The 25,332-nt window shown below is 44.4% G+C and overlaps 1 protein-coding gene across 1 annotated transcript; it reads left to right on the top strand.

Moving 5' to 3' along the window:
- Positions 1-17,375: 17,375 nt before the first annotated feature.
- On the top strand, positions 17,376-25,048 carry Kcnk16 (potassium two pore domain channel subfamily K member 16). Its single transcript, XM_048426489.3, has 5 exons — positions 17,376-17,775; positions 20,973-21,087; positions 22,136-22,302; positions 23,037-23,202; positions 23,455-25,048. Exons 1-5 carry the CDS (start codon positions 17,563-17,565, stop codon positions 23,670-23,672), a joined length of 879 nt encoding a protein of 292 aa, XP_048282446.1. The 5' UTR covers positions 17,376-17,562; the 3' UTR covers positions 23,673-25,048.
- Positions 25,049-25,332: the final 284 nt, after the last annotated feature.

The following is a 25,332-nucleotide window of genomic DNA, read 5'->3' as shown; positions in this document are numbered from 1 at the left end:
GTGTAGAATGTGAGAGAGGATAAGGTTTCCCAAATACACTTCTAGCTGTGTGGATAGTAGCCTCCGCCTGTGGCTCTGAATAAATCACAGAAGGCAAAGAAGGGGATGTCAAGCCACTCTAGGACTCCTTGCTTTGTTTCAGGTTTCCACGGCTCAACATCAGCCAGCAGACTAAGCAACTTTAGACAGAGCAAAGAACAGACAACAAGTTGCTTTGCTCCACTTCCTCCACTCCTTGTCTCAAGAAGGCAGCCCTTCCCTGGGCTAGTACCATTACGTCTCTAACTCTGGGTGCTGCCATCATTTCTCTAAAATATCTTATGTTTTTGCCTTTTTCATCATCACCTTTCGAGTAAAGTAAATATGTCTGCCCTCAGCTCTGTTCCATGGAATTTGCAGTACTTTGCTAGAAAGCTGCTAAGTGTCCCTCTGGTGCGAGGACAGGCAATGACCAACAACAGAATCTATAGGAACCATCCCTGGTCCAGGAGAGGTTCCATATGGGTCTCACTTTTGTTTTTTCTTCATTGTAGGAGTGTTTTGAAATACACACGTGGGGGCAAGCAGATGCCCTAAAGGGACAAAGCCTATTCTTCAATGAACTGATTAGATAATGAATAAATCTGTAAGTACTTCTCTTCCATTACTCTTAACTGCATACAAAGGGATCACTAACCATACTTGAGTTTCTGATTTGGGCACTGCATTTTTTTTTCCAGCAAATTTGCTAGACACAGCAGTCTCCAAAAAATTTTCAAAACATGAAAGCAGAAGAGAGACTATTACAGAAGGGGGTCATCAAAAACCTCCTTACCAAAAAAAAAAAAAAGCCCAGGACCAGATGGTTTCAATGCAGAATTCTACCAGAACTTCCAAGAAGAGCTAATACCTATACTCCTTAATGTGTTTCACAAAATAGAAACAGAAGAGTCATTGTCAAACTCCTTTATAAAGCTACAGTTACCTTGATACCAAAACCACACAAAGACTCAACCAAGAAAGAGAATTACAGACCAATCTCACTCATGAACATTGACACAAAAATTCTCAAGAAAATACTGGCAAACTGAATCCACCCTGAGTGGAATCCCAAGTTATTTCCACAAAGGGAGCTGGAACTTAGTTGGATCCTTAGACTTTTGTTTTAGGTAGGAACCAACTACTTCCCTATTTCAGGAGCACAAGGTCTGGCAACTAGCCACACCTATTGACAATAGCCTTGAGAAAGCAGAACTGATTTACAACTAGGTGAGATCTTTGTTAGAAGAACAATAACCTTGAAAGACCTAGAAACAACTGAAAGAAATGTTTGACAAGAACTTTAAGATTTTGAAGAAAGAAATTGAAGAAGATACTAGAAAATAGAAAGATGTCCCATGCACTTGGATAGGTAGGATCAACATCATAAAAATGGCAATCCTACCAAAGACAAGCTATAGATTCAATGCAATCCCCATCAAAATTCCAAAACAGTTCTTCACAGACCTGGAAAGAACAATAATCAACTTCATATGGAAAAATAAAAAACCCAGAATAGCCAAACAATCCTATACAACAAAGGAACTTCTGGAGTCATCACCATCCCTGACATCAAGCTTTATTTCAGAGCTACAGTAACAGCTTGGTATTGGCATAAAAACAGAGATATTGACCAATGGAATAGAATTGAAGACCCAGATATTAGTCCGCACACCTATGAACACCTGATTTTTAACAAAGAAGCTAAAATTATACAATAGAGAGAATAAAGCATCATCAACAAATGGTGCTAGCATAACTGGATGTCAACATGTAGAAGAATGAAAATAGATCTATATCTATCACCATGCACAAAACTCAAGTCCAAATGAATTAAAGACCTCAATATAAATCTGACCACAATGAACTTGATAGAAGAGAAAGTGGTAAGTAGATTGCATCACATGGGCACAGGAGATCACTTCCTACGTATAATCCCAGTAGCACAGACAATAAGAGCAACAATGAATAAATAGGACTTCCTGAAACTGAGAAGCTTCTGTAAAGCAAAGGACACAGACAATAAAACAAAAAGGCAAACTACTGAATGGAAAAAGATCTTTACCAACCTTACATCAGACAAAGGACTGATCTCCAAAATATATATAAAAAAAACTCAAGAAATTAGACATCAAAATTCCAAATAACCCAGTTTAAAAATGGGGTACTGAAATAAACAGAGAACTCCTCAACAGAAGAATTTCAAATGGCCAAAAGACACTTAAGGAAATGTTCAGCATCCTTAGCCATCAGGGGAATGCAAATCAAAACAACTCTGAGATACCATTTCACACCAGTCAGAATGGCTAAGACCAAAACCACCAATGATAGTTTATGCTGGAGAGAATGTGGAGTAAGGGGAATACTCATTTATTGCTGGTGTGGATGCAAACACATACAACCACTTTAGAAATCAGTATGTGGTTTCTCAGAAAACTGAGAATCAACCTTCCTCAGGATCTAGCAATTCCACTCTTGGGCATAAACCCAAAAGATGCTCAGTCATGCTAGAAAGACATTTGTTCAACTATGTTCATAGCAGCACTATTTGTAGTAACCAGAACCTGGAAGCAACCTGGTTGCCCCTCAACCAAAGAATGGATAAAGAAAATGTGGCACATTTACACACTAGAGTGGACTCAGTGGTTAAAAAAAATATCTTGGAAAGGAGCACTGGGCCCCTTTAGCTCCTGCTGCAGCGGCGTCTCTGTCCCACACTTCCCTGCCCACCCCCTACCCCAAGCCTGCCCTATTGTCTGCAAGGTCCTTGGCCCAGGAACAGGAACAGGTCCTGCTCCTTCACTGAGGCTACCCACTCAGAGGGATGAGTGCGCACCCGCCCTGCCGGAGGGGAGTGCACGGCACCTCCAGCTTCTGATGCAGGGGCTTCTTGGCTTCACACAACTCTCCCCTCCCCCTTGAGTTTGCCCTTTTGTCTGCAGGGTCCTTAGGCCTCCAAGAGTCCAGTCCCTGTGCTGAGGACAACCTTTCAGACCGGCCAACCGAGGAACAGTTCCTGCACCTGCACTGAGGAGATCCACCCAGAGTCAGTAACAGCAAAGGCTGGACCAAGATACCAAGACTCTCCTGTCTGCATTTGAAGGAAGAGATGGGCAGGCGCCAATGCAAGAATTCCTCCAACAACCTGAAAGGCAACATGACATCACCAGATTCCAGGGATCACGCAACAATAAGAATTGAACACCCTACTCCAGAAGAAATAGAAGAAATCGACTTTAAACGGAACTATATGAAAATGATAGAGGAACTTAAACAGGAGGTGAAAAACAGCCATAAAGAAGTGGAGATAACAAACAAAAAGGTAGATGAAATGAATAAATCTGTCAAAGGTAACCAAGAAAACCAAGAAAAAAGCAATCAAACAGGTAAGGGAAACAGTTCAAGACTTGAAAAATGAAATGGAGGTAATTAAGAAAACAGAAACTGAGGGAAGGCTGGATATGGAAAATTTGGGTAAATGAACAGGAACTGCAGAGACAAGCATAACCAACAGAATACAAGAGATAAAAGAAAGAATCTCAGACACTGAAGATACTATAGAGGAAATAAACTCACTGATTAAAGAACAAAACAAATCAAATAAATTCTTAATACAAAACATACAGAAAATTTGGGACACCATGAAAAGACCAAACCTAAGAATAGTAGGGGTAGAAGAAGGAGAAGAGTTACAACTCAAAGGTCCAGAAAATATATTCAACAAAATTATAGAAGAAAACTTCCCCAAACCAAAGAAGGATATTCCTATGAATGTACAAGAAGCATACAGAACACCAAATAGACTGGATCAAAAAAAAATTCCCTCACCATATAATAATCAAAACACAAAACATACAGAATAAAGAACGAATATTAAGAGCTGCAAGGGAAAAAGGTCAAGTAACATATAAAGGGAAACCTATCAGAATTACACTTGACTTCTCGATGGAAACCATGAAAGCCAGAAGGTCTTTGATAGATGTGCTGCAGACACTAAAAGACTGTGGATGCATGCCCAGACTACTATATCCAGAAAAGCTTGCATTCACTATTGATGAAGAAAACAAGATATTCTAGGACAAAAACAGATTTAAACAACACTTAGCCACAAACCCAGCCTTACAGAAAATACTAGAAGGAAAACCACAAACCAAGGAAGCCAATGACACTCATAATAACACAAGTATCTGACAACCCACCACAGCACAACTCAAAGAAGGGAAACACACAAACACTACCACCAGAAAAAATAGTCAGAGTTAACAATCACTGGTCATTAATATTGCTTAATATCAATGGACTCAACTCATCTATAAAAAGGCACAGCTTAAGAGAATGGAATACGAAAACAGGATCCAACATTCTGCTATTTACATGAAACACACCTCAAACATAAAGACAGACACTACCTCAGAGTAAAGGCTTGGGAAAAGGTTTTCCAATCAAATGGACCAAAGAAACAAGCAGGTGTGGTTATACTAATATCTAACAAAATTGATTTCAAACTAAAATCAATCAGAAGAGATGGAGAAGGACACTTTATACTCATAACAGGAGCAATTCATCAGGAGGAAGTCTCAATTCTGAATATCTATGCCCCTAAAATAAAAGCACCCACATATGTAAAAGAAACATTACTAGAACTCAAAACATACATCAAATCCCACACTCCAATAGTAGGAGATTTCAACACTCCTCTCTCACTAATGGAGAGATCAACCAGACAGAAACTTAACAGAGAAATAAGAGAACTAACAGATGTAATGAACCAAATGGACTTAACCAAATAGAACATTCCACCCAAACAGAAAAGAATATACCTTCTTTTCAGCATCTCATGGAACCTTCTCAAAAATCGATCACATAATTGGTAACAAAGCAAACATCCATAGATACAAAGAAATTGTAGTAACCACCTGTGTACTATCAGATCACCATGGAAAAAAGTTAGAATTCAACAACAATTCTACCCCCAGAAAGCCTACAAACTCATAAAAACTGAAGAGTCAACTACTGAACCACCCCTGGGTCAAGGAAGAAATAAAGAAAAAAATTAAAATCTTCCTTGAATTCAACAAAAATTAAGGCACAACATACCCAAACCTATGGGACACTATGAAAGCAGTGCTAAGAGGAAAGTTCACAGCACTAAGTGCCCACATAAAGAAAATGGAGAAAGCACACATTAGAGACTTAACAGCACACCTGAAAGCTAGAAAAAAAAGAAGCAGATTCACCCAGGAGAAGTAGAAGACTGGAAATAATCAAACTGAGGGCTGAAATCAACAAAATAGAAACACAGAAAACAATCCAAAGAATCAATGAAACAAAAAGCTGGTTCTTGGAGAAAATCAACAAGATTGACAAACCCCTATCCAAACTAATCATACGGCAGAGAGAGAACACACAAATTAACAAGATCAGAAATGAAAAGGGGGACATAACTACAGACACAGGCGGAATTCAGAGAATTATTAGATCTTACTACAAAAGCCTGTATGCCACAAAATTTGAAAGTGTGAAAGAAATGTACATTATTTTTTAGATAAGTACCATATACCAAAATTAAATCAAGACCAGGTGAACAATTTAAATAGACCTGTAAGTCGTGAGGAATTAGAAGCTGTCATCAAAAACCTCCTTACCAAAAAAAAAAGCCCAGGACCAGATGGTTTCAATGCAGAATTCTACTAGAGCTTCCAAGAAGAGCTAATACCTATACTCCTTAATGTGTTTCACAAAATAGAAACAGAAGAGTCATTGTCAAACTCCTTTATAAAGCTACAGTTACCTTGATACCCAAACCACACAAAGACTCAACCAAGAAAGAGAATTACAGACCAATCTCACTCATGAACACTGACACAAAAATTCTCAAGATAATACTGGCAAACTGAATCCAAGAACACATTAGAAAAATTATCCATTATGATCAAGTAGGCGTCATCCCAGAGATGCAGAGCTGGTTCAACATACGAAAATCTATCAATGTAATCCATCATATAAATAAACTGAAGGAAAAAACCATATGATCATTTCATTAGATGTTGACAAAGCATTTGAGAAAATTCAACACCCCTTTATGATAAAGGTCTTGGAGAGATTAGGGATACAAGGTTCATTCCTAAATATGATAAAAGCAATATACAGCATGCCAACAGCTAACATCAAATTGAACGGAGAGAAACTCAAAGCCATTCCACTAAAATCAGGAACAAGACAAGACTGTCCACTCTCTCCATACCTCTTTAATATAGTTCTTGAAGTTCTAGCAATAGCAATAAGACAACATAAGGAGATCAAGGGTATTCAAATTGGAAAGGAAGAAGTCAAACTTTCGCTATTAGCAGATGATATGATGGTGTACATAAGCGACCCCAAAAACTCAACCAAAGTACTCCTACAGCTCATAAGCACCTTTAGTAATGTGGCAGGATACAATATCAACTCCAAAAAATCAGTTGCCCTCCTATACACAAAGAACAAAGAAACAGAGAGGGAAATCAGAGAAATATCACCTTTCACAATAGCCACAAATAGCATAAAGTATCTTGGGGTAACTCTAACCAAGGAAGTGAAAGATCTATTTGACAAGAACTTTAAGTCTTCGAAGAAAAAAAAAATGAAGAGAATACTAGAAAATGGAAGAATCTCCCATGCTCTTGGATTGGGAGGATCAACATAGTAAAAATGGCAATTCTACCAAAAGCAATCTATAGATTCAATGCAAACCCCATCAAAATCCCAACAAAATTCTTCACAGACCTTGAGAGAACAATAATCAACTTTATTATTTATGGAAAAACAAAAAACCCAGGATAGCCAAAACAATCTTATACAATGAAAGTACTTCCGGAGGCATTACCATCCCTGACTTCAAACTCTATTACAGAGCTACAGTAATGAAAACAGCTTGGTATTGGCACAAAAACAGAGATGTTGACCAATGGAATCGAATCGAAGACCCGGATATTAATCCACAAACCTATGAACACCTAATTTTCAACAAAGGATCAAATGAAAATAAAACTTGTTAGCTTTATAGGTTAGTTTAAATATTCATGCTGCTTGATGAAATATTATCTCTTTTAAGAGGCGTCTCTTGTTCAAATAGAATCTTTATCAGTTTTGATGGTATCCATAGCATTTCTTCTATGGAAACAAAAACAAAATCCTTTTTCCAATTTACAAATGTCCTGGTTTCCTTTATGAGGGCAACACATCTTTAAAGTGTACTGACTGATTTAATTCCATAGTTTTTTTTCTACTATCCAATGTCTCTCCAAAGCTGTTGTTCCTTTCTCATCAACATTTAGAAAGTTAAAAGTTAATAAAACATTATGTAATGTATTTATGGGTTTTTTTATTATACCTTTCTGTTTATTTAATATATCATTTAGAGTTCAGTTTGATCTTTTTTTTATAATTGCCTGCCCTGTAGGATTGTGTGGTATACCTGTAATATGCTTTATATTATAAGAAGCAAAAAAAAATCTGTTTCATTTTCTTAGAGACATATGTTGGTGCATTGTCTGTCTTTATTTGGATACAGGCATACTCATGATGTCCATAACTTCTAGCAAAATGTGGTTACTGAATTAGCCTTTTCCAAACTGAAAACAGTTGTCCATGGAAAACCTGAATAGGTATCAATGGTGTGGTGTACATACTTTAGTTTTTCAAATTCAACAAAATGGAATACATCAATACACCAGATTTTATTCCTTTGAGTATTCTTTGGGTTACTTCCTGCAGGCAGTGGTGTTTGGTTGTATAAAGAACATGTAGGACATTTCTTCACAATTTCCTTGGCTTGCTGCCACATGATGGAAAAGACTTTTTTAAACCTTTGCTATTGATAAGATTTTTTTTAAAAAAATAAAATTTTGAGGCCTTCAGCACATTTACAATAAATAATTGACCATTTTCTGCATTGCCTTGTGCTAGAGGATCTGGCAGTCCCATTTGGGATCTGATATTGGAGATCAGATATATATCCTATTCTTGATTGTATCTTGTAACTGAATAAATAATAAAGTCAATTCTGTATTATCTGGTATAAATACAGCGGTTTCCATATACAAAACAACTCTTTCTGCATATTGCGAATCAGTAACTATGCTGAGAGGTTCTTTAAAATCCCTTAGTACCATGAGAATTGCATATAATTCTGACCTTTGGACAGAATCACAAGGGATTTGATCCTTTTCACTTAATTTTTTTGATTTCTAACCCACCTTTTCTGATTTATTTGCATTAGTATAGAATGTAAGGGCTCCAGTTATTGGTGTGTTCCATATAATGTGTGGAAGGATCCAGTTAGTTCTCTTTATAAGTTGAATTCTCTTGTTTTGGGGATAGTTTTTGTTAATCTCTCCCAAAAATTACTACAATCTCTTTGCCATGATTCACTTTCTTCCCATAATTTGTCAATTTTATCATTATTAAAAGGTACTATAATTTCTTCTGGGTCTATTCCTACTAATTAACAAAAATCTCAATTTTCCTTTTAAAATTAACTCAGAGACCTTTTCCACTTAAGTTTTTATTTTTTTTACTCAGTTATGTGGTAAAAAGGATCCATCCTAAGAAAATATCTTCCCTCTGCATTAAAGTTCCTATAGGGGAATGTTTGGAGGTAATATGACCAGAATGAGTTAAGATTTGGATCCATACAATCCACATGTGTCTTCTGTAATTTCTCTTCTATCAAAGTCAATTCTCTTGCAGCTTCAGCTGATGATTCCCTGGGACTATTTAAGTCTTGTCATCATCTAAGGTTTTGTTTAAATTAATCAGTACATCAAGTTTTAACCCATTAGTGCGCCTTAGATGAGAAATGTCTCCTAGCAATCTTTGAAAGTCATTTAGTCTTCAATCGATCTCTTCTAGTTTGTATCTTTTAGGGACTACTTTTCTGTAAATGTATTTTATGGCCTAAATAATTAATAAAATTTCTTCTTCGTATTTTTTTCAGGAACAGTTTGTAATCCCCAATAAGGTAAAATTTTCTTTACTTCTTCAAAAATTCTAAAGTATCTACATTTGAATCAGATAGTAAAATGCCATCCACGTAGTGGTAAACTACAGATTGAGGAAATTGCTTACGTTTCATTTCCAATGGTTGATTTACAAAATATTGGCACAAGGTAGAGCTATTTATCATTCCCGGTGGAGATTCTTCCATTGACATCTCTTAGCATGCTTAGAATTACTATAAGTAGGCACTCTGAAGGCAAAGTTTTCTGTTTTTTTCCTGCAAAGGTATAGTGAAGAAGCAATCTTTTAAATCAGCAATTTTAAGAGGCCATTCTTTAGATACTAGAAAGGCAAAGAAATTCCAGGGTGTAGAGAGCCCATTGGCTGAATCACCTTATTAACAGCTCTTTTTTTTTTTTGTAATTTTATTAAATTATAAAAAGTTTCCATTTACGCCCCTCCTCCCAACACCCTCCCACTCCCCCCCCCCCCCGCCCTCTCCTCCTCCCTCTTTGTCCCCAAGGGAAGTCAGGGTCTCCTGCCCTGTGGGAAGTCCAAGTTCCTCCCCCCTCACTCCAGGTCCAGGAAGGTGAGCATCCAAACAGACTGGATCCCAAAAATCCAGTATATGCAGAGGAAACAAGTCCCAGTGTCATTGTCAATGGCTTCTCGGAAAGACTGCAGGCCAGCCACATTCAGAAAAACCAGCCACATTCAGAGAATCTGGTTGGATCACATGCTCGTTCAGTCACGGTCCATCTGGCCTTGGTAAACTCTCATTAGATCCGACCCCTTGTATCAGTGGGTGATAGTATCCCTCGCAGTCCTTCGTCATTTTCTTCCTCCTTTTGCTCCTCGTTTGGATCTTGGGGGGCTCAGTTCGGTGCTCCAACGCGGGCCTCCATCTGTTTCGTCATCCAACGCCAGATGAGGGATCTATGGTGCTAAGCAAAATATTCATCAGTATGGTCACGGGCCAAGGCCGGTTCAGGCACCCCCTCCTCAGTCCAGAGAACAATCTGGGGATCTCTCCTTGGAGACAGCTCTTAGATCTACTACCATTCTCCATTTTCCAGATTTCTTTTTAACAACAAATAAAGAAGAATTCCCAAGGCTGGTTGATTCTTCAATATGCTGAGCATTTAGTTGTTCCTATACCAGCTTTTCTAAAGCCTACAGTTTTTTTCTAATGCTAAAGGCTATTGCTTAACCTAAACTGACTATCTGTCAACCATTTTAAAGGTAGGGCATCATACAAAGGTTGCCTTTCTATAGTAGCATAATCTTCTCCAAGAAGTTGATCTTGGGAGATTTCCATACCTCTAGCTTTATACTCTGTTGTTCAATTAGTCTTAGCCTCTTCTCTGAACCAGTTACTCTATTGTAACTATGGACCAGACTCTAAAATGCCTTTAACCAAGTCTATCCAGTCTTTAGGGATAATTCTATTACAAACTATGAATTTAACATTTGCTTTACAAAAGGTGAATGCCTGCCATATGAGACTATTGCTTCCTTGAATCTCCTTAAATCTAACACTGGCACAGGCACCCAATCAGCTCTTACAGAGCCTCTGTCATTTGGCAGTTTCTGTAAGGTAACTGGATATATTAAGGTTGGTTGTTTGAAAGCCTTAGGCTGTTCCTTTCTAACCTTATAATGCAATGCTGAAGTTGGTTTTTCATTAAACTCCTCTGTCTGGATTTGAATATCTCTATGACCTGTTTTATTAAGTTTTTCTAAAGCTTGTATCTTAGTACTCAGATTAAGCAACATTTTTAGGGATAAAGCAAAAATGATAATGCTGATAATATTTACAATTGACATTACATAAATTCCATCTAAATTAGTTATCCTCTCATTTAATTATTTCATTTTCAAACTGTCCAGTGTATTATTGTACAGAGACACAAAAACCTCCATTATAATAGTGTTTCCCAGTTTTTAATGTGGGTAAAATTCTCTCTTTTAACTAATTCCTCCCTTAAGGAACTCCCAGTTTTCTCTCCAAATCTGCCACCGATGAAGATGAAGATGAAGATGTGAGGCTTATTGCTGTTGCACAGAACAGTAAAAGCCTGACTGGATTTCAAGGCAACTACCTAGTTTGACAGCAGCCCAAGAAGGGGGTTCAGGGAGACTCCGCCAGGAAAGAAGATAGAAAAACCTAGCTTGTAGGGCGGTGACTCTGGTTGTGTGTAGCTCTGGTCTTTGCCTGTGGTTTTAAAGTCACAGGGAAGTGACTTTTTTTATGAAATCATACCCTAAAGTTGGGCTCCAAATGTAGCACAAATAATAAAACCCAGAGACAGATATTGGGTTTTCGAGCTGAAGATCAGAAAGGCAACCACAAATCCTCAGACTCAGACTGAGACTGAGACCCGTCTCCTCCCATTTTATATTCCTTTCTAGTGCTGGGATTAAAGGTGTGCACCCCCACTGCCTGGCTTCTATGGCTAACGAGTGTGGTTGCCATGAGTAAAGGTGTGTGCCACCACTGCCTGGCCTGAATGGCTGACTAGTGCAGCTATTTTACACTCTGATCTTGAGGCAAGCTTTATTTATTAAAACACAAATAATATACCACTTCACCTTCCGGAAGAAACAATAGCAAAGATTGAACAATATCATTATCTGTAACATGAGTGGGGCCTGTTTGTTTGTGTTTTCTGTTCCACCCCGTCCCCCAGCTCTTTAGTCCCAGAGAAAAATCACACTGAGATCTCTATAAGTTATAATGCTGATTGGCCCATTAGGTCAGGCTACTTATTAGCTAACTCTTACATCTTGATTAACCCATTTTTCTGATCTATTTTAGCCATGTGGCTCAGTACATTTTTCAGTGGGGCAGCTCACATCCTGCTGCTTCGGTGCTCTGGGCAGGAGTGGGAAGAATCAACTTCCTCCTCCCCAGAATTCTCCTGCTCTCCTTGCATCATTTCCACTTCCTGTCTGGTTTCTCAGCCTACACCTCCTGCCTGGCCAATCAGTGTTTATTTAAAACATGATTGACAGAATACAGACAATTCTCCCACACCAATTATCAGGGACTGGAGAGATGGCTTAGCAGTTAAGAGGACTGACTGCTCTTGCAGAGACCTGGATTCAACTCCCAGCACCCACATGGTGGTTATTTCCTTCAGGGTTACTATTATTGTGATAAAACATCTTGACAAAAAAAAAACTTGAGGAGGAAAGGGTTTATTTGACTTATATTTCCATATCACTGTTCATCACTGAAGGAAGTCAAGACAGGAACTCAAACAGGTCAGTAACCTAGAGGCAGGAGCTGATGCAGAGACCATGGAGTAGTACTACTTGCTGGAGGAGTGCTTGCTCCATGTGTCTTGTTTATTCTGATTTCTTATAGAAACCAGAACCACCATCCCAGGGATGACATCAGACCTGAACCCTCCTTCACTAATCACTGATTAAGAAAATGCCCTACAGACTTTCCTAGAGCCCCATCTTATGAAGGCATTTTCTTTCTCTCTCTTTTTAAAAATTTTTAATCTTCTATATACATTGGTGTTTTACCTGCATGCATGTCTGTGTGATGATGTTGGATCCCCTGGAACTGGAGTTACAGACAGTTGTGAGCTATCATGTGGGTGCTGGGAATTGAACTTGGGTTATGAGCCAGTGCTCTTAACCATGAGCTATCTCTCCAGCTCCAAAGGCATTTTCTTAATTGAGGTTTTTTTCCTCTCAAATGACTTTAGCTTGTGTCAAGTTGACATAAAACCGTACACCACAGGGGCCCATAATCATCTGTAACTGAAGTCTAGAGAATTCAATGCTGTCTTCTGGCACCACACACACACACACACACACACACACACACACACACACACACACACACGCACACACACACACGTGGTATAAATACATTCATGCAAGCAAATAATTTATGACATAAAATAATACTATAAATAAATCTTTAAAAAAAACAACACCAGGCATATCTGATTATCTAATTAGAGAGCCCCCTAAAGCAATCCCTCAGCATCCCACACCTTCACTTTTGGTCACAGCAAGCTGGACCTCCTCTGAGATCAACTTCTCAGATAAAGAGTCATACAGACCTGTACTATCTGTCCCACACAGAACGTCCTCCTACAGTACCACTGTACAGAGACTTCAGGAGCACCGGCATCCTTGCCTAAAACTTAGCTCTGTAGCCACTTGGTTCTATTAGGTGGACCATTAAAGGTGGCCCCCCTCACTTCTGCTTCTGCTCTTCCTCATACAGGACCCAAACCTGGGGCCTGTGGACCTCAGCCTCCCCCCTTGGAAGGTGTCCTTTTACTCCTACACAGACGTGTTGGTTGAGTGAATCCATAAGCAAATACCTATGTTGGATGGGTGGCCTCCTTTTCCTTATCTCAGGGCTCATTCAGATGGAAGGAAATCCAAGCCCAGCTTCTCTGTTTACTCTGGATTCTCTGTCCATTGTACATGGGATTGATCTGGTTTTTTCCCCCCTCCAATCTCTCTATTAGTTCAGCTTCAGAAAATCTCTTATCAACTCCAGATGTTAGTCCATGCTCTGCCGTCAAGCCTGCCTGGCCATTTTACATTTGCCATTAATTGATTTTGCCCTCCCTACTTAGGAAGCACACATTGGTTCTGCCTGTTAGCAGTAATAACTCCCAGAAAGGGGTTATAAATCATGCTTCGGGTCTCGTCCTTGCTCACAGTGGAGTACTAGCCACATAAGGAGATACTGGGCTAGGAGGTGCGGAGGGTTCAATAGCTCAGAGATCAAGGACTGGCAGACCCCCAACACACAGAGGACACTAGCTTTGGATGTTTAGAAGAAAGAAGAGAGGGAAGAAGGGATGGAGGGAGGGTTGTGTGGCTTTCCCTGGGGAGATGTGAAAAAAATCTCTTTTCTCTCCAGATAGGGAATGGGCTATAGATCTAAGAAACCATCCTACCAAAGTCCATCTTGGTGAACCAATGAGATTCCTGGGTCCATCACAGGAGACCTCTGAGACGCCCGCCCCAGCATGGGTGACAAGCTCCAGGGTGCGCTCCTGGAGCTCTCTGTACAGCTGAAGGCTCTCGTCTCATCTCTCTAGAAAGTATTCACTGCCCACCTACCCTTGGGAGTGGCTTTGTGACTCTTGGAAGTTTCTGAGCTTCCTGAATCTTGTGATGGAATGGTGGTGGGGGGGCTTTGAGGACCCCATGAGAGGTCCTCATTCATATCTCACCTTCGTGGTTATTTATACATTTCTTTTTGCTTTTTTGTGTGTTTGTTTTTTGGTTTTCAAGACTGGGCTTCTCTGGGTAGCTCTGGCAGTCCTGGAACTTGCTCTGTAGACCAGGCTGGCCCCAAACTCACAGAGATCCATTTGTCTCTGCCTCCGAAGTACTCGGATTAAAGACATGCACCACTACTGTCAGGTTCACCTTTGTATTTCAATACCTATAGATTTTGTGGTCTAAGTCTTAGACTCAAAGAGTTTTCAGAAATCAGCTGGGTATAGTAGCATATGCTTTTAATCCCAGCTCTCAGGAGACAGAAGCAGGTGGATCTCTATGAGTCTGAGGCCAGCCTAGTCTACATTGTGAGTTCCAGGCTTACCAGAGCTTCATAAGACATTGCTTCAAAACAATGAGTTTTCAAAAGTTCCCCAACCACATGGCTGTGTTCTTGAGAGAGACCCCATTCTGGAAGCATCATACACCAGATCCAGCAGGGAGTTTTCAGAAAAGATGACGCCCCAGCTCTCCTCACACCCGCTCCAAAGCTGATCACACTTGTTCTTGCTCTTAATACCAAGCAGTCATGCTCCTGCCTCACCTCATGCCAGTGATGTTGTGGTTTATGTTAGGTCTTGTAGCAGAGGAGAAACCCTCTATTTCTCTCTCATAAACTTGAAAATCATAAAAATTCTTCCCCTTGCTCTGGTTTTCTGTAAGGCCCCTGTCTTAGTTACTTTTTTAGTTCTTTTAAGAGACACCAATGACCAAAGCAACTTAGAGTTTACTGGGGCCTGGCTTACAGTTTCAAAGGGTGACTCTATGACCATCATGGCAGGGAACATGGCAGCGGGCAATCAGGCTTGGTACTTGCAGCAATAGCTGAGACCTCACATCTTGATCCACAAGCATGAGGCGGACAGCACTAACTAGGCCTGACATGGACTTTTGAAAGCTCAACGCCTGCTCCTAGTTGAGGTTTCTAGGCTCCAACAAGGCCATACCTAATCCTTCCAAACAGTTCCATCAACTAGGGACTAAGCATTCAAATATATGAGCCTCTGGGGGCATTTTTGTCAAACTACCACACTCCTCCACCCCCGGCATGTATATTCTCTTATCTTCACCTCATTACGGAAGAAATGGTGGTTGTTTGTTCTCACAGACTGGCCACAGCATCTGCACTGCAGGTTCTTCTAGTTGATGCCCATACCTGTGATGGTCACACCTCCTTTGATGGAGCAGCTCAGCTCCAGAATCCTGCCTGCTTAATTACTTAACCCAAAGATGTCCCATCTGGTGCTGGATACCTGTGAAATGACCACCATGTGAATGTTTTCAGGGTTACCCTGCCTTTTCACATGGGATCAGAACTCGGAAACACTAAGAGGAAAAGGCGGAGAAGTGGACAAGGAGCTCATCTCAGTCACATTTCTTTTATATGAAATTTCCAAAACAGGGGAATATATTAGAGACAGAAAACATGTTCTGTCTAAGAGACTAGACTTGGGTGAAGTGGGAAGCAATAGCTAATGGGAGGGTCTCCTCTTTGAAGTAACTGATAGTGGTGTGGTCTTGTAGCTCTGTGGATATAGTGCAGACATGTGTGATGATCAGTGCTGAATGTCAACAGGTATAGTAGGAAGCCGGCCGCCCAGACTCCTGAAATAATCACACAAAAGCTATATTATTTAAATTACTGTTTGGTCTATAGCTTAAGTACATTTCTGGATAGCTCATATGTTAAATTAACCCATCTCCATTAATCTTCGTGTCACCACAAGGCTATGGCTTACCAGGTAGAGTTCCTTCCGGCTCTGACCGAGGAGTTTCTTTCTTCTCTGACCGAGAAGTTTGTGCATATGTCACAAGCTTCTGTGTGAGAGTTTCCTAGGGAACAAGCCTGTGTGTGTGTGTGTGTGTGTGTGTGTGTGTGTGTGTGCGTGTGCACGTGTGTGTACGTGCGTGTGTGTGAGAGAGAGACAAACCTCTGTGACAAAGTTTCTAGATTGAATTTATTGAGGTGGGAAGATCCTTGTTGAATGTGAGCAGGACCACAGATGGCTGGAGTTCCCAGACTGAATAAAAATGGAGAAGGCAGCCGGGTGGTGGTGGTGCATGCCTTCAATCTCAGCTCTCAGGAGGCAGAAGCAGATGGATCTCTGAGTTTGAGGCCAGTTTGGTATACAGAGTGAGTTCCAGGACAGCTGAGGCTACACAAGGCTTTTTTTTTTTGAACCCCTATCTCAAAAAAAAAAATAAATAAAAAAGAAAGGAAGAAAGAAAAGAAAAGAAAAAGGGAAAGAAAAAGAAAAGCAAGCAAGCAAGCTGACGACTAACGCACAGCTCTTTCCGCTTCCTGACTGCAGAAGCCATGTGACCAGCTGCTTCATGCTCCTGCAGCCATGCCTCTCCTTGCCATGACGAGCTGACCCCACACTACGAACCAACACAAACCCTCCCTTCCTTCCTTCAGCTGCTTTGGTCAGGTGTTTTCTCAGAAATGAGAAAATTAACCAGGACACTGTGGGAGTGGCCACTTTCAATGTATGTTGGTGAGCTATTATATAATGTCAATAAAGCTGTCACACTCGCTGAAGGTCAACTGAGGCACCATGGGTTCTTCAGGGGAAGAAGGAGCCACTGACAACACTGTGGGGGTGAAGACTCACTTCTGGCTTCTGACTTCTGTCTCCTGAGCTCAGCAGCTTCCAGATAACCTGCTCAAGGGTCTCAAACAAATCCGACCATTGGCAGAGGTGACACCTGGTGGTAACCAGGGCCTCCCATGCATCAGTCCCACTGATTGATAATGCTGCTAAGCAAGGCTGTCATCTGCCTGTTTGCTTTGCTTTGATTTGCTTTACTCTGGTTTATTCATCCTTGGGTTCCCCCAATAGGCAGTTTAATCTTCCCTATTCCCTTCTGTAAGCAAGGCCAACCCACACCCTTGTGACACTTCCCTGCTAGACTCCCGTATTTGTGCTGGGAGCCTTCCCAAGTGAGGAATCTGAAGCTGACAAGAGCCCTTATAGACCCAGCTGAGAAGGCTCCCATTCAGATTGTCTCACACTCAGCCTCACATGGAAGCAGAGGATGAGACCAGATGAGCTCAGGAGAAGCCTGTAGGCGTCCCTGAGGGGCCCATGCATTTGCTACCTTGCTGCTGTGCATGGAAAAACAAGGCTGGGTGGGGGATGGCAGGCCTGTTTGCACACCACACTGTTCAAACAGACTCCCCTGCCGCAGACACCTGTGAGGTAGAGGACAGGGAAGGCAGTAGCAGGGGCTCTCACCTCTCTTCGACTCTCCCCACAGACACCCTAACAGCTGCTGCAGAGTCCTAGACACACCATGCCCCGTGCTGGGCTCTGTAGCTGCTGGGGTGGCCAGATATTGCCCCTGCTTCTGGCCTATATCTGCTACCTGCTGCTTGGGGCCACCATCTTCCAGCTGCTGGAGAAGCAGGCAGAAGCTCAATCCAGGGACCAGTTTCAGCTGGAAAAGCTGCGCTTCCTAGAGAACTACACCTGCCTGGATCAGCAGGCCTTGGAGCAGTTCGTGCAGGTGAGGGAGCAAGGAAGGATGGGCCAGGAAGAGTGGGGGGGGGGTGAGGGGGCTGGTGGCAGGTGCAGAGACGAAGTGTGGAGGAAACTCTAGAACCTTGACCTGCAGATCCATTATGTTACCTTGATCAGGTTACCTAACCTGTGTGTCCTCATCAGTGAGGGGAAAAGGAGGTGACTGGGGTTGGGGAGGGAGCTCAGGCAGCTAATTGAGGACCTCAGTTCTATGCCCAGATACCACATTACAAAGCCAGGTGTGGGGCAGGTAAGATGGTTGGCTCAGTGAGTAATGGTGCTTACTTGGCACGGAGCCTGGTGACCTGAGTTCAGTTCCTGGAACCCACACGGTGAGAGCAGAGAGCCAGCTCCCAGGATGCTGTCCTCTGATCTTGATACACTTACGATGACACAGACATGTCCTCACACATAGAAACACACACACATGTGCACACGCGCACACACACACTCACACACACAATGTTATGCACTATTAAAATATAATTTTAAATGAAAAAAATAGAATAGGCATGGTGATTTCTAATCCCAGCACTGGAGAGGCCCAGATAGGCAGATCTCTAGGGTTCTCTGACCAGCCGGCCTTACCAGCTGGGCAAGCTCCAGGTCTTGAGAAAGGACTTGTCTCAAAAAATTTGTGGAAAGCTAGAGATGACTTAGTCGGAAAGAGCAGTTTCTTTATAAGCATAGGGACCTGAGCTTGAACCCCCAGCATCCATGGATAACTCTGGGCATGGCTGCAAGTACCTGTGACCCCAGCACTGGGTGGGTGGATGAACTGGGGAGACAGATGGATCCCAAGAGTTCACTGGTCAAGCCAAGCAAGGCTGATGGCTCTGAGGAATGACACCAGAGGGTGATCTCTGGCCACATGCACACATATGTGTGCACACATCTGCACAAACACAAATTTGTACACACACACACACACACATACATATACAGTTTGTGGTTTAATATTTGGCAGCAGATTAAAAGCCCTCTCTGAGCTGTTACCTGCTTCCTGAGTATGATCTGTCAGTTATCAACACTGTAGAAATTTCCTCTCCCACACTCCCCCACTTCTCAGGACGGCTACTCCATCTGCTGGTTCCCAGTTTATGTCCCAGAGTGCAGATGCAGACCAAGGTGAGGACCAGCTGGGCTGATGGGCAGCAAGCTCTACCAGGTCTGTACCCCTAGCTCCTCTCACTCCCTGCCTGGGTCCCTCCTGCCAGAAACAAAGAAAAACTAGGTATTTTGAGCAAAGGCAAATCCACTGAGAAGAAAGGCAAATGGCGTCAGTCACTGCAAACCAACAAACAAGTACAGTCCGCACAATGATCACAGTGTTAAGGGGTAGGGACCAAAGCTCTGTTCCCTCGTGATTTCAGCACCCGGGGCTGAGCACCCTGAGGTGTTTCCTTCCAGTTGCTTACTTGAACCAGTATCTTGAGCTTGCATGTGGGAGCTGAGGCTCAGAGAGGGTCACTGGCTGAGACAGAACTCACACCCACACTTCTTGTTAGGGAGCTCCTTATTCTTCATTCCAGCTGAGGACTGCTGAAAGTGAAAGTTCTCAAAGTGGGGTCTGTGGACCTACCCCAACAGCAGTAATGCCTAAGAACACAGTAGGAAAGCCAGCGTCAGCTCCCACCCAGCCTTGCTGACTCAGGAGCTTCAGGGGAGGCCACCAGGTGGTGCCGAGGCCCTGAGACTTCTCTTGGGACTGAGAGTTGGCAGGATGATATGTGAGCAGGGAACTCTGTCCCTGCTGTTCCGGGATACACTCTACATATAGAGGTACTCATTTCCAAGGACTCCCAACCTTCCAGAAGTAAGCCAGAGACAGGGACACCCCAAAACTTCCTCCTGCCCTGAGGTGGAAGTGAAGTCAGGAATGAGGAACTGGCAGACAGGTGGCAAGGCTTGAACTATCGCTGTAGTCACAGGGCAAGGATGAACCAGATCTGACTGCAGCCAAGGGGGGCAGTGCGTAGCCCAGGGATTCACTAGGAAAGATGGGACAGACACACCCCAAAAGTCCTCAGTCTCAGGACAGACCCTTACCTTTCAGGGTAAGTGGAGCTTGGGGGTTGCCAGCTCCTGGGGAACTCCCACACTGAGTCATAAACAGAGTTGAGGGTAGTATTCCATGTGACTCCGTGAGGAAGCGAGCTTGTACACTGGTACCTTTCTCCTCCACCACTGGGTTCTCTGAACCCACTCATCCACATTCAGAGCCACCAGAGGAATCATACATAGCCCCTCCTCCACAGGTGCAGTGGATCTGGGCAAATGCTGTCCTCGCCCATGAATGTCTCCAGGGAGGGAGGGGACATGCTCTGGAACTCGGGTCTCTGTGTGTGTGGGAAAGAGGAGGCCAAAGCCTACCTTTTAAGAGGTTGGTTTCTGCCACATGTGCTGGGGGCCTCCACCCAGCCCATGAGAAATCAGCCCCCATAAGAAAGGGAAGCAAGAGCAGTCCCTCTTCCCAGTGGTTCCCCGGCCGTTGGGGCACAGTCAGATATCACAGCTGAGCTGCTGCCACCCTGTGACAAGTTCCCAGCTAAAGGGGGGAGGGCTAGAGTTTAGGGAGATGGAACTCTGCCCATTCCTCATGAGGGGTTGAGGGTACAGGCTTGACACATAAAACACACACACACACACACACAACATACAGCATTACACAGCACATGCAGTCAACATATTACTTGTATACAGCACCATTGTATACCCATATACAGACAGTCAGAGAGACAGACAAACAGACAGACACACACACACACACACACACACCCTTTTGTGAGTCTCTTTGATGGAATTTCTCTTGCGGGTATAGGCTGCACTCACTAGAGGGTACCAGAGAATAAGGCTACCAGCCTCTGCTCCAGGGAAGCTCTCACTCCCACCACCTGCCTCATGGGAGGGCAGCCCCAGACCTACATGCCCCCTCTGGTGTGTGTGTGTGTGTGTGTGTGTGTGATATTTTCGCATCTACCAAGTGCATCTCCACACCACCTCCTTAGGCCCTCATTAGAGTGCACGCCTCAGGCAGCTGCTAGCCATGTGGCTCGTCATTTAAAGCCTTCATGTGATTTCAGAAACAGTGCTGTCTAAGAGACACGAAAGCCCTCTTCTGAGAGCTTGGTGACAGCTCGCACTCAGTAGCTGCCCATCCTGCTGACCCTGCCACTTTCACAGGTCATCCTGGAAGCCTGGGTGAAAGGTGTGAATCCCAAAGGCAACTCCACCAACCCTAGCAACTGGGACTTCGGGAGCAGCTTCTTCTTTGCGGGCACAGTGGTCACCACCATAGGTAAAAGGGTGAGAAGGAGGTCTTCCCTAGGCCCTGCTCAGCTTGGGAGCCCTTCCTGAAGTCATCACTTGGGCGAGGATGTGGTTTATGCAGGAGGGGCACATAAGGCACAGATTGGGAAATGGGTAGGTAAGACCCATGAAAGTGGAAGACAGCCAGGCTGGCTGCAGCTGTAGGTGGCTGAGTTCACTTCCCTGGGGCACATTGAAGGGCTAAGCAGAGCTTGTCCTCACAGGACTGCATAAGAGGTGGGAACGAGGGCCTTTCCTATTGACTTCAGTCCTCCTTGCAGATAGTCCTGGTGAGCTAATACTACAGACCAAACTCACACCTGGGACTAGAAGTCATTTCAGGGAGAGAGAGGGACTGGGGGTGGGAGGGTGTTTATGTACAGAGATTGTTCCTCAAGACTCAGTGTCCCACAGAAAGATCACTCTATTCACCCCCAGTGAACCCCCAGGCCTCTCTCACACAGGCCTCTCCTTTCCATTCAGTTAAGCCTAAACCCAATTCCACTCATCTTCCTTAGCAATCCAGGCAAAGTGACAGAGTAGGGGTTGGGTATAGACCTAGATTTGTCCTGGGCTTGGCCTTTAGAGTTTCTCATCCATCAAAGAGAGAATAAATTGCTACAATTACATAAGGCAGAGTGGGTAATTAGAGTAGGGGTTGGGGTATAGACCTGGATTTGTTCTGGGGTTGGCTTTCAGAGTTTCTTATCCATCAAAGAGGGAATAAATTGCTACAATTACATAAGGCAGAGTAGGTAATTAGAAATGCATACGGGTGGGGTGGGAGGAACCTAACTGGTGGGAGGCAGAGGGTGGCAGTCAGGAGGGCTTTATGGAGGGAGGCTACAGCATTGGAGATGAGCCTTCTATAAGTAGAGGTTGTTCTATCAGAGAATCGGGTGAATATCCATGGGAACAAGGAGCATCTCTTCCCCCATAGATGATGGGGACATGCCTCTGCTGGACCTGGGGTGGGCAGGTGGGAGGTAGTTCTGAGCTCTCTGTTCCCTTGATCTATACACTCCTTTGCCCTGTAGGCTACGGAAACCTGGCACCCAGTACGGAGGCAGGGCAGGTCTTTTGTGTCTTCTATGCCCTGATGGGCATCCCACTCAACGTGGTCTTCCTCAACCACCTGGGCACAGGGCTGCGTGCCCACCTGACCACACTGGACAGGTGGGAGGACCATCCCAGGCATTCCCAGGTAAGGAGGAGTCCTCCCTCCCCTCCGGGTCTTCCAGGACAGATAGCTGAAAACTGGGAGATGGGCTTGGGTATGCAGACATCTGAGAGTCAGTTTGTACAGCTGCAGGACTGGGGCAAGAAGGAACTAGAAAGGTGACGCACACTGGACAGGGCATAGTTTCAAAGGGCTCTGCAGTTACATGTGACTATGGAGTCTACTTGCAAAGTGTTAAGGGCCAGACCCTGGGCATGACTTCCCTGGGAGTATTGTGCCCACATGCCAGGCAGCTCTATGCAGCATCCTTCTTTGGTGGAGAATCTGAACACTATATTATCTCTCCATTAGCATCACGGGCATCCAGTATGGTCCAAAACAGTCTCCAGGCCATCATGTGGTCCAAAACAGTCTCCAGGCTACCCAGCATTCCCCACAGAGCTTACTGTCACAGAGGGACTTGGTGACAGTAATCTTATTCCAGATCTGAGTGCCCTAGGGAGTCTGCTCAAGTGTGATTCTCAATAAAAAAAAAGCCTTTGGCTCCTTCCTTGACCCACTAACATAGTCTCTTACCCAGGACAGCTTGGTACATATATGTCACATGTCCATGGGTATAGCCCCACCCAGAAGTCTGCAGCTGGGGAGGAGGTTAGGGGGCTTAGATATTGCCCTGCCCATACCCGACTTTTCCCAGACCTCCCCCATATACTTCTAGAGCCTTCTAATGGTCTCAAGGGCAGACTCTCCCCTCCCAGCTTCTGCAGGTCCTGGGCCTGGCTCTGTTCCTGACTTTGGGGACCCTGGTCATTCTCATCTTCCCGCCCATGTTCTTCAGCCACGTGGAGGGCTGGAGCTTCCGTGAGGGCTTCTACTTTGCCTTCATCACCCTCAGCACCATTGGCTTCGGGGACTATGTTGTCGGTGAGAATGGGATACTCAGGTTCTCTTGGTGGACACCCACCACGATGATGGGGAACAGGGAGGTACCAACTGAGGTTGGTTACTTCTGAGGCCACTGTGGACTCTTGGTCGCGTCCTCAGAAATCTCTAGTATGATAATTATCACTGCTTCCTCCATCACTAGTCCTTTGTATGAGGACCAGGGAGAGAGTATTCCTATGGAAATTGGGGGTGGCAGTGCCCTCAGACACAAGCCATCACCTTCCCCGGCAGGCACAGACCCCAGCAAGCATTACATCGCTGTGTACCGGAGCCTGGCAGCTATATGGATCCTTCTAGGGCTGGCGTGGCTGGCAGTGGTCCTCAGCCTGGGATCTCTGCTTCTGCATAGGTGCTCCCGGCTCTGGCTACTCATCAGAGGCCTGGACCTCAAGGATGGAACGGCCCCTGACTCTGACCCTAGACCACAGAAAATCCCTATCTCTGCATAAGACCCAAGGGTCCTGCGTTCCCCAAACCCCTGACATTCCCTGCCCTTCCTCTTCCTTCTCAACCTACATATGACCCAGAGAATGTGGTCAGCAACTCTTCAGAGAGAGAAAGGGGACAGGTGTGCTATAAAGTAACTGATGGGAGACAAATATCAAGACGTGTGGATGGAGGTGTGCAGGCTGGCCTCACAGCTCTTTCCCCCTGCCTCCCAAAGATGATCCAGGAAAATCAAACCCTGCTGAATCATGGTGGCCAAATCACCACTGCCACTTTCACATACTGGCAGGAGCCCGCAGGCTGCAAACAAAGGCAAACCTGATTTCTGCATGATTTGCTACATACATCCTAGGCTCTTAGCAAGCTTCTACTGTGTGCCAGGCACTGCACCTGGTTCTGGGGCCATGACAGGGATGGTTTCCACCCTCACTGTATCATCGGTCTTGAAGGAGCCCCAATACAACAGCTGCAGCCTTGGTGGGAGCAAACCTGGGGAGCACGAAAGTTCAGGGCAGTGACTGGAGGAGGGGAGCTAGGCACACACCTGGTGGGGGGGGCACCTTCAGTACACACAGGAAGCTGTCCTCAAAGGTCTCACAGTCGAGGGACAGGAGGGCTGCCAGTAGAGCTTTCCAGCTGTCCTTGCCCACACCTCTTTCAGGTGCCCCACCGCTTTCCTGGACATGACTTCCCTTGGCCCTTAGAGCACCTTTTGCCCTCTTTACTCCCCCGAGAAGCTGGTGCTGCTCCCAGAAGCCTTAGAGGATGTGAGCTCCCTGGTGGCACAGACTCCCGTGGGAACACTCTTCATCCAAGCCTGGTCCTTCTGCCAGATTTCAACACTGGCCCAGAAGGGAGTGGAGGTTTGTCCCAGTCTGTCCCAATGCCCAACCTCACAGGATTAAATTAAAATTTTTCTTGGACTTCCTCTGCCAGCGGCAAGGGGCTTCCTAAGATCTGTGTCCTCTTTACAGCCTTTAGGGGTAGGATGTGGGTGGGACTGTGAGCCCAGGAGGTTGAGGGGAGTCCCAGGGAAGGACCTGCATTGACAAGGAGTTCCCAGCACCCAAGTCTTACTGCCACCCAGGAAAGGATTGAAATCCCATGTTCTCCAATACTTCGGCATGTGCTGACTCCTGCTTCTTTTCTGAAGGAGTGGAGCCACCGGAAACTCCCTCCAAAGCAGCCAGGGACAAGCTTGGTCAGGTCGCCATTCTCTGGCCTGCCACACCTCCCCCAGAACACAGACAAACCGCTCCCAGCTGTGAGTGCACCAGCTGTAGACCTAGGGTGATGCAAGCACGAGGAAGTCCCTGGCCCCTCAACTTAGGCAGGAGTCCTGTAACAATAAACTTGGCTGGTGTTTCTTCTCTGCACAGTGGATTGCAGTAGTCTCTCTTACTACAGGGAACCGCTGGGGTGGCAGTGGGGGTTTTGGGCCCTTCCCTCCCCTGCCGGTGGCTACCCCGCAGCACCCTCCTTCCCTCTGATGTGGGGGTGGGCACTCCGCATTCTTCTGGGAGTGGCCTTTTTTGTCCCAGGGATCGGATTGTGGCGGGTGGGCAGGGCCATCCCATCCTCAGCTCTCCTGAACTGGGAAATAGGAAGACGTTTGCTTGAAGAAGGGACCCCTCCTGACTCTTCCTGCTCAGCCTGGTTTCT

The sequence above is a fragment of the Myodes glareolus genome, chromosome 12 (assembly GCF_982192425.1).
Source record: "Myodes glareolus chromosome 12, mMyoGla1.1, whole genome shotgun sequence".
Classification (NCBI taxonomy): domain Eukaryota; kingdom Metazoa; phylum Chordata; class Mammalia; order Rodentia; family Cricetidae; genus Myodes; species Myodes glareolus.
The sequence above is the reverse complement of the archived record's forward strand: the minus strand, read 5'-3'. Positions and strand labels throughout refer to the sequence as shown.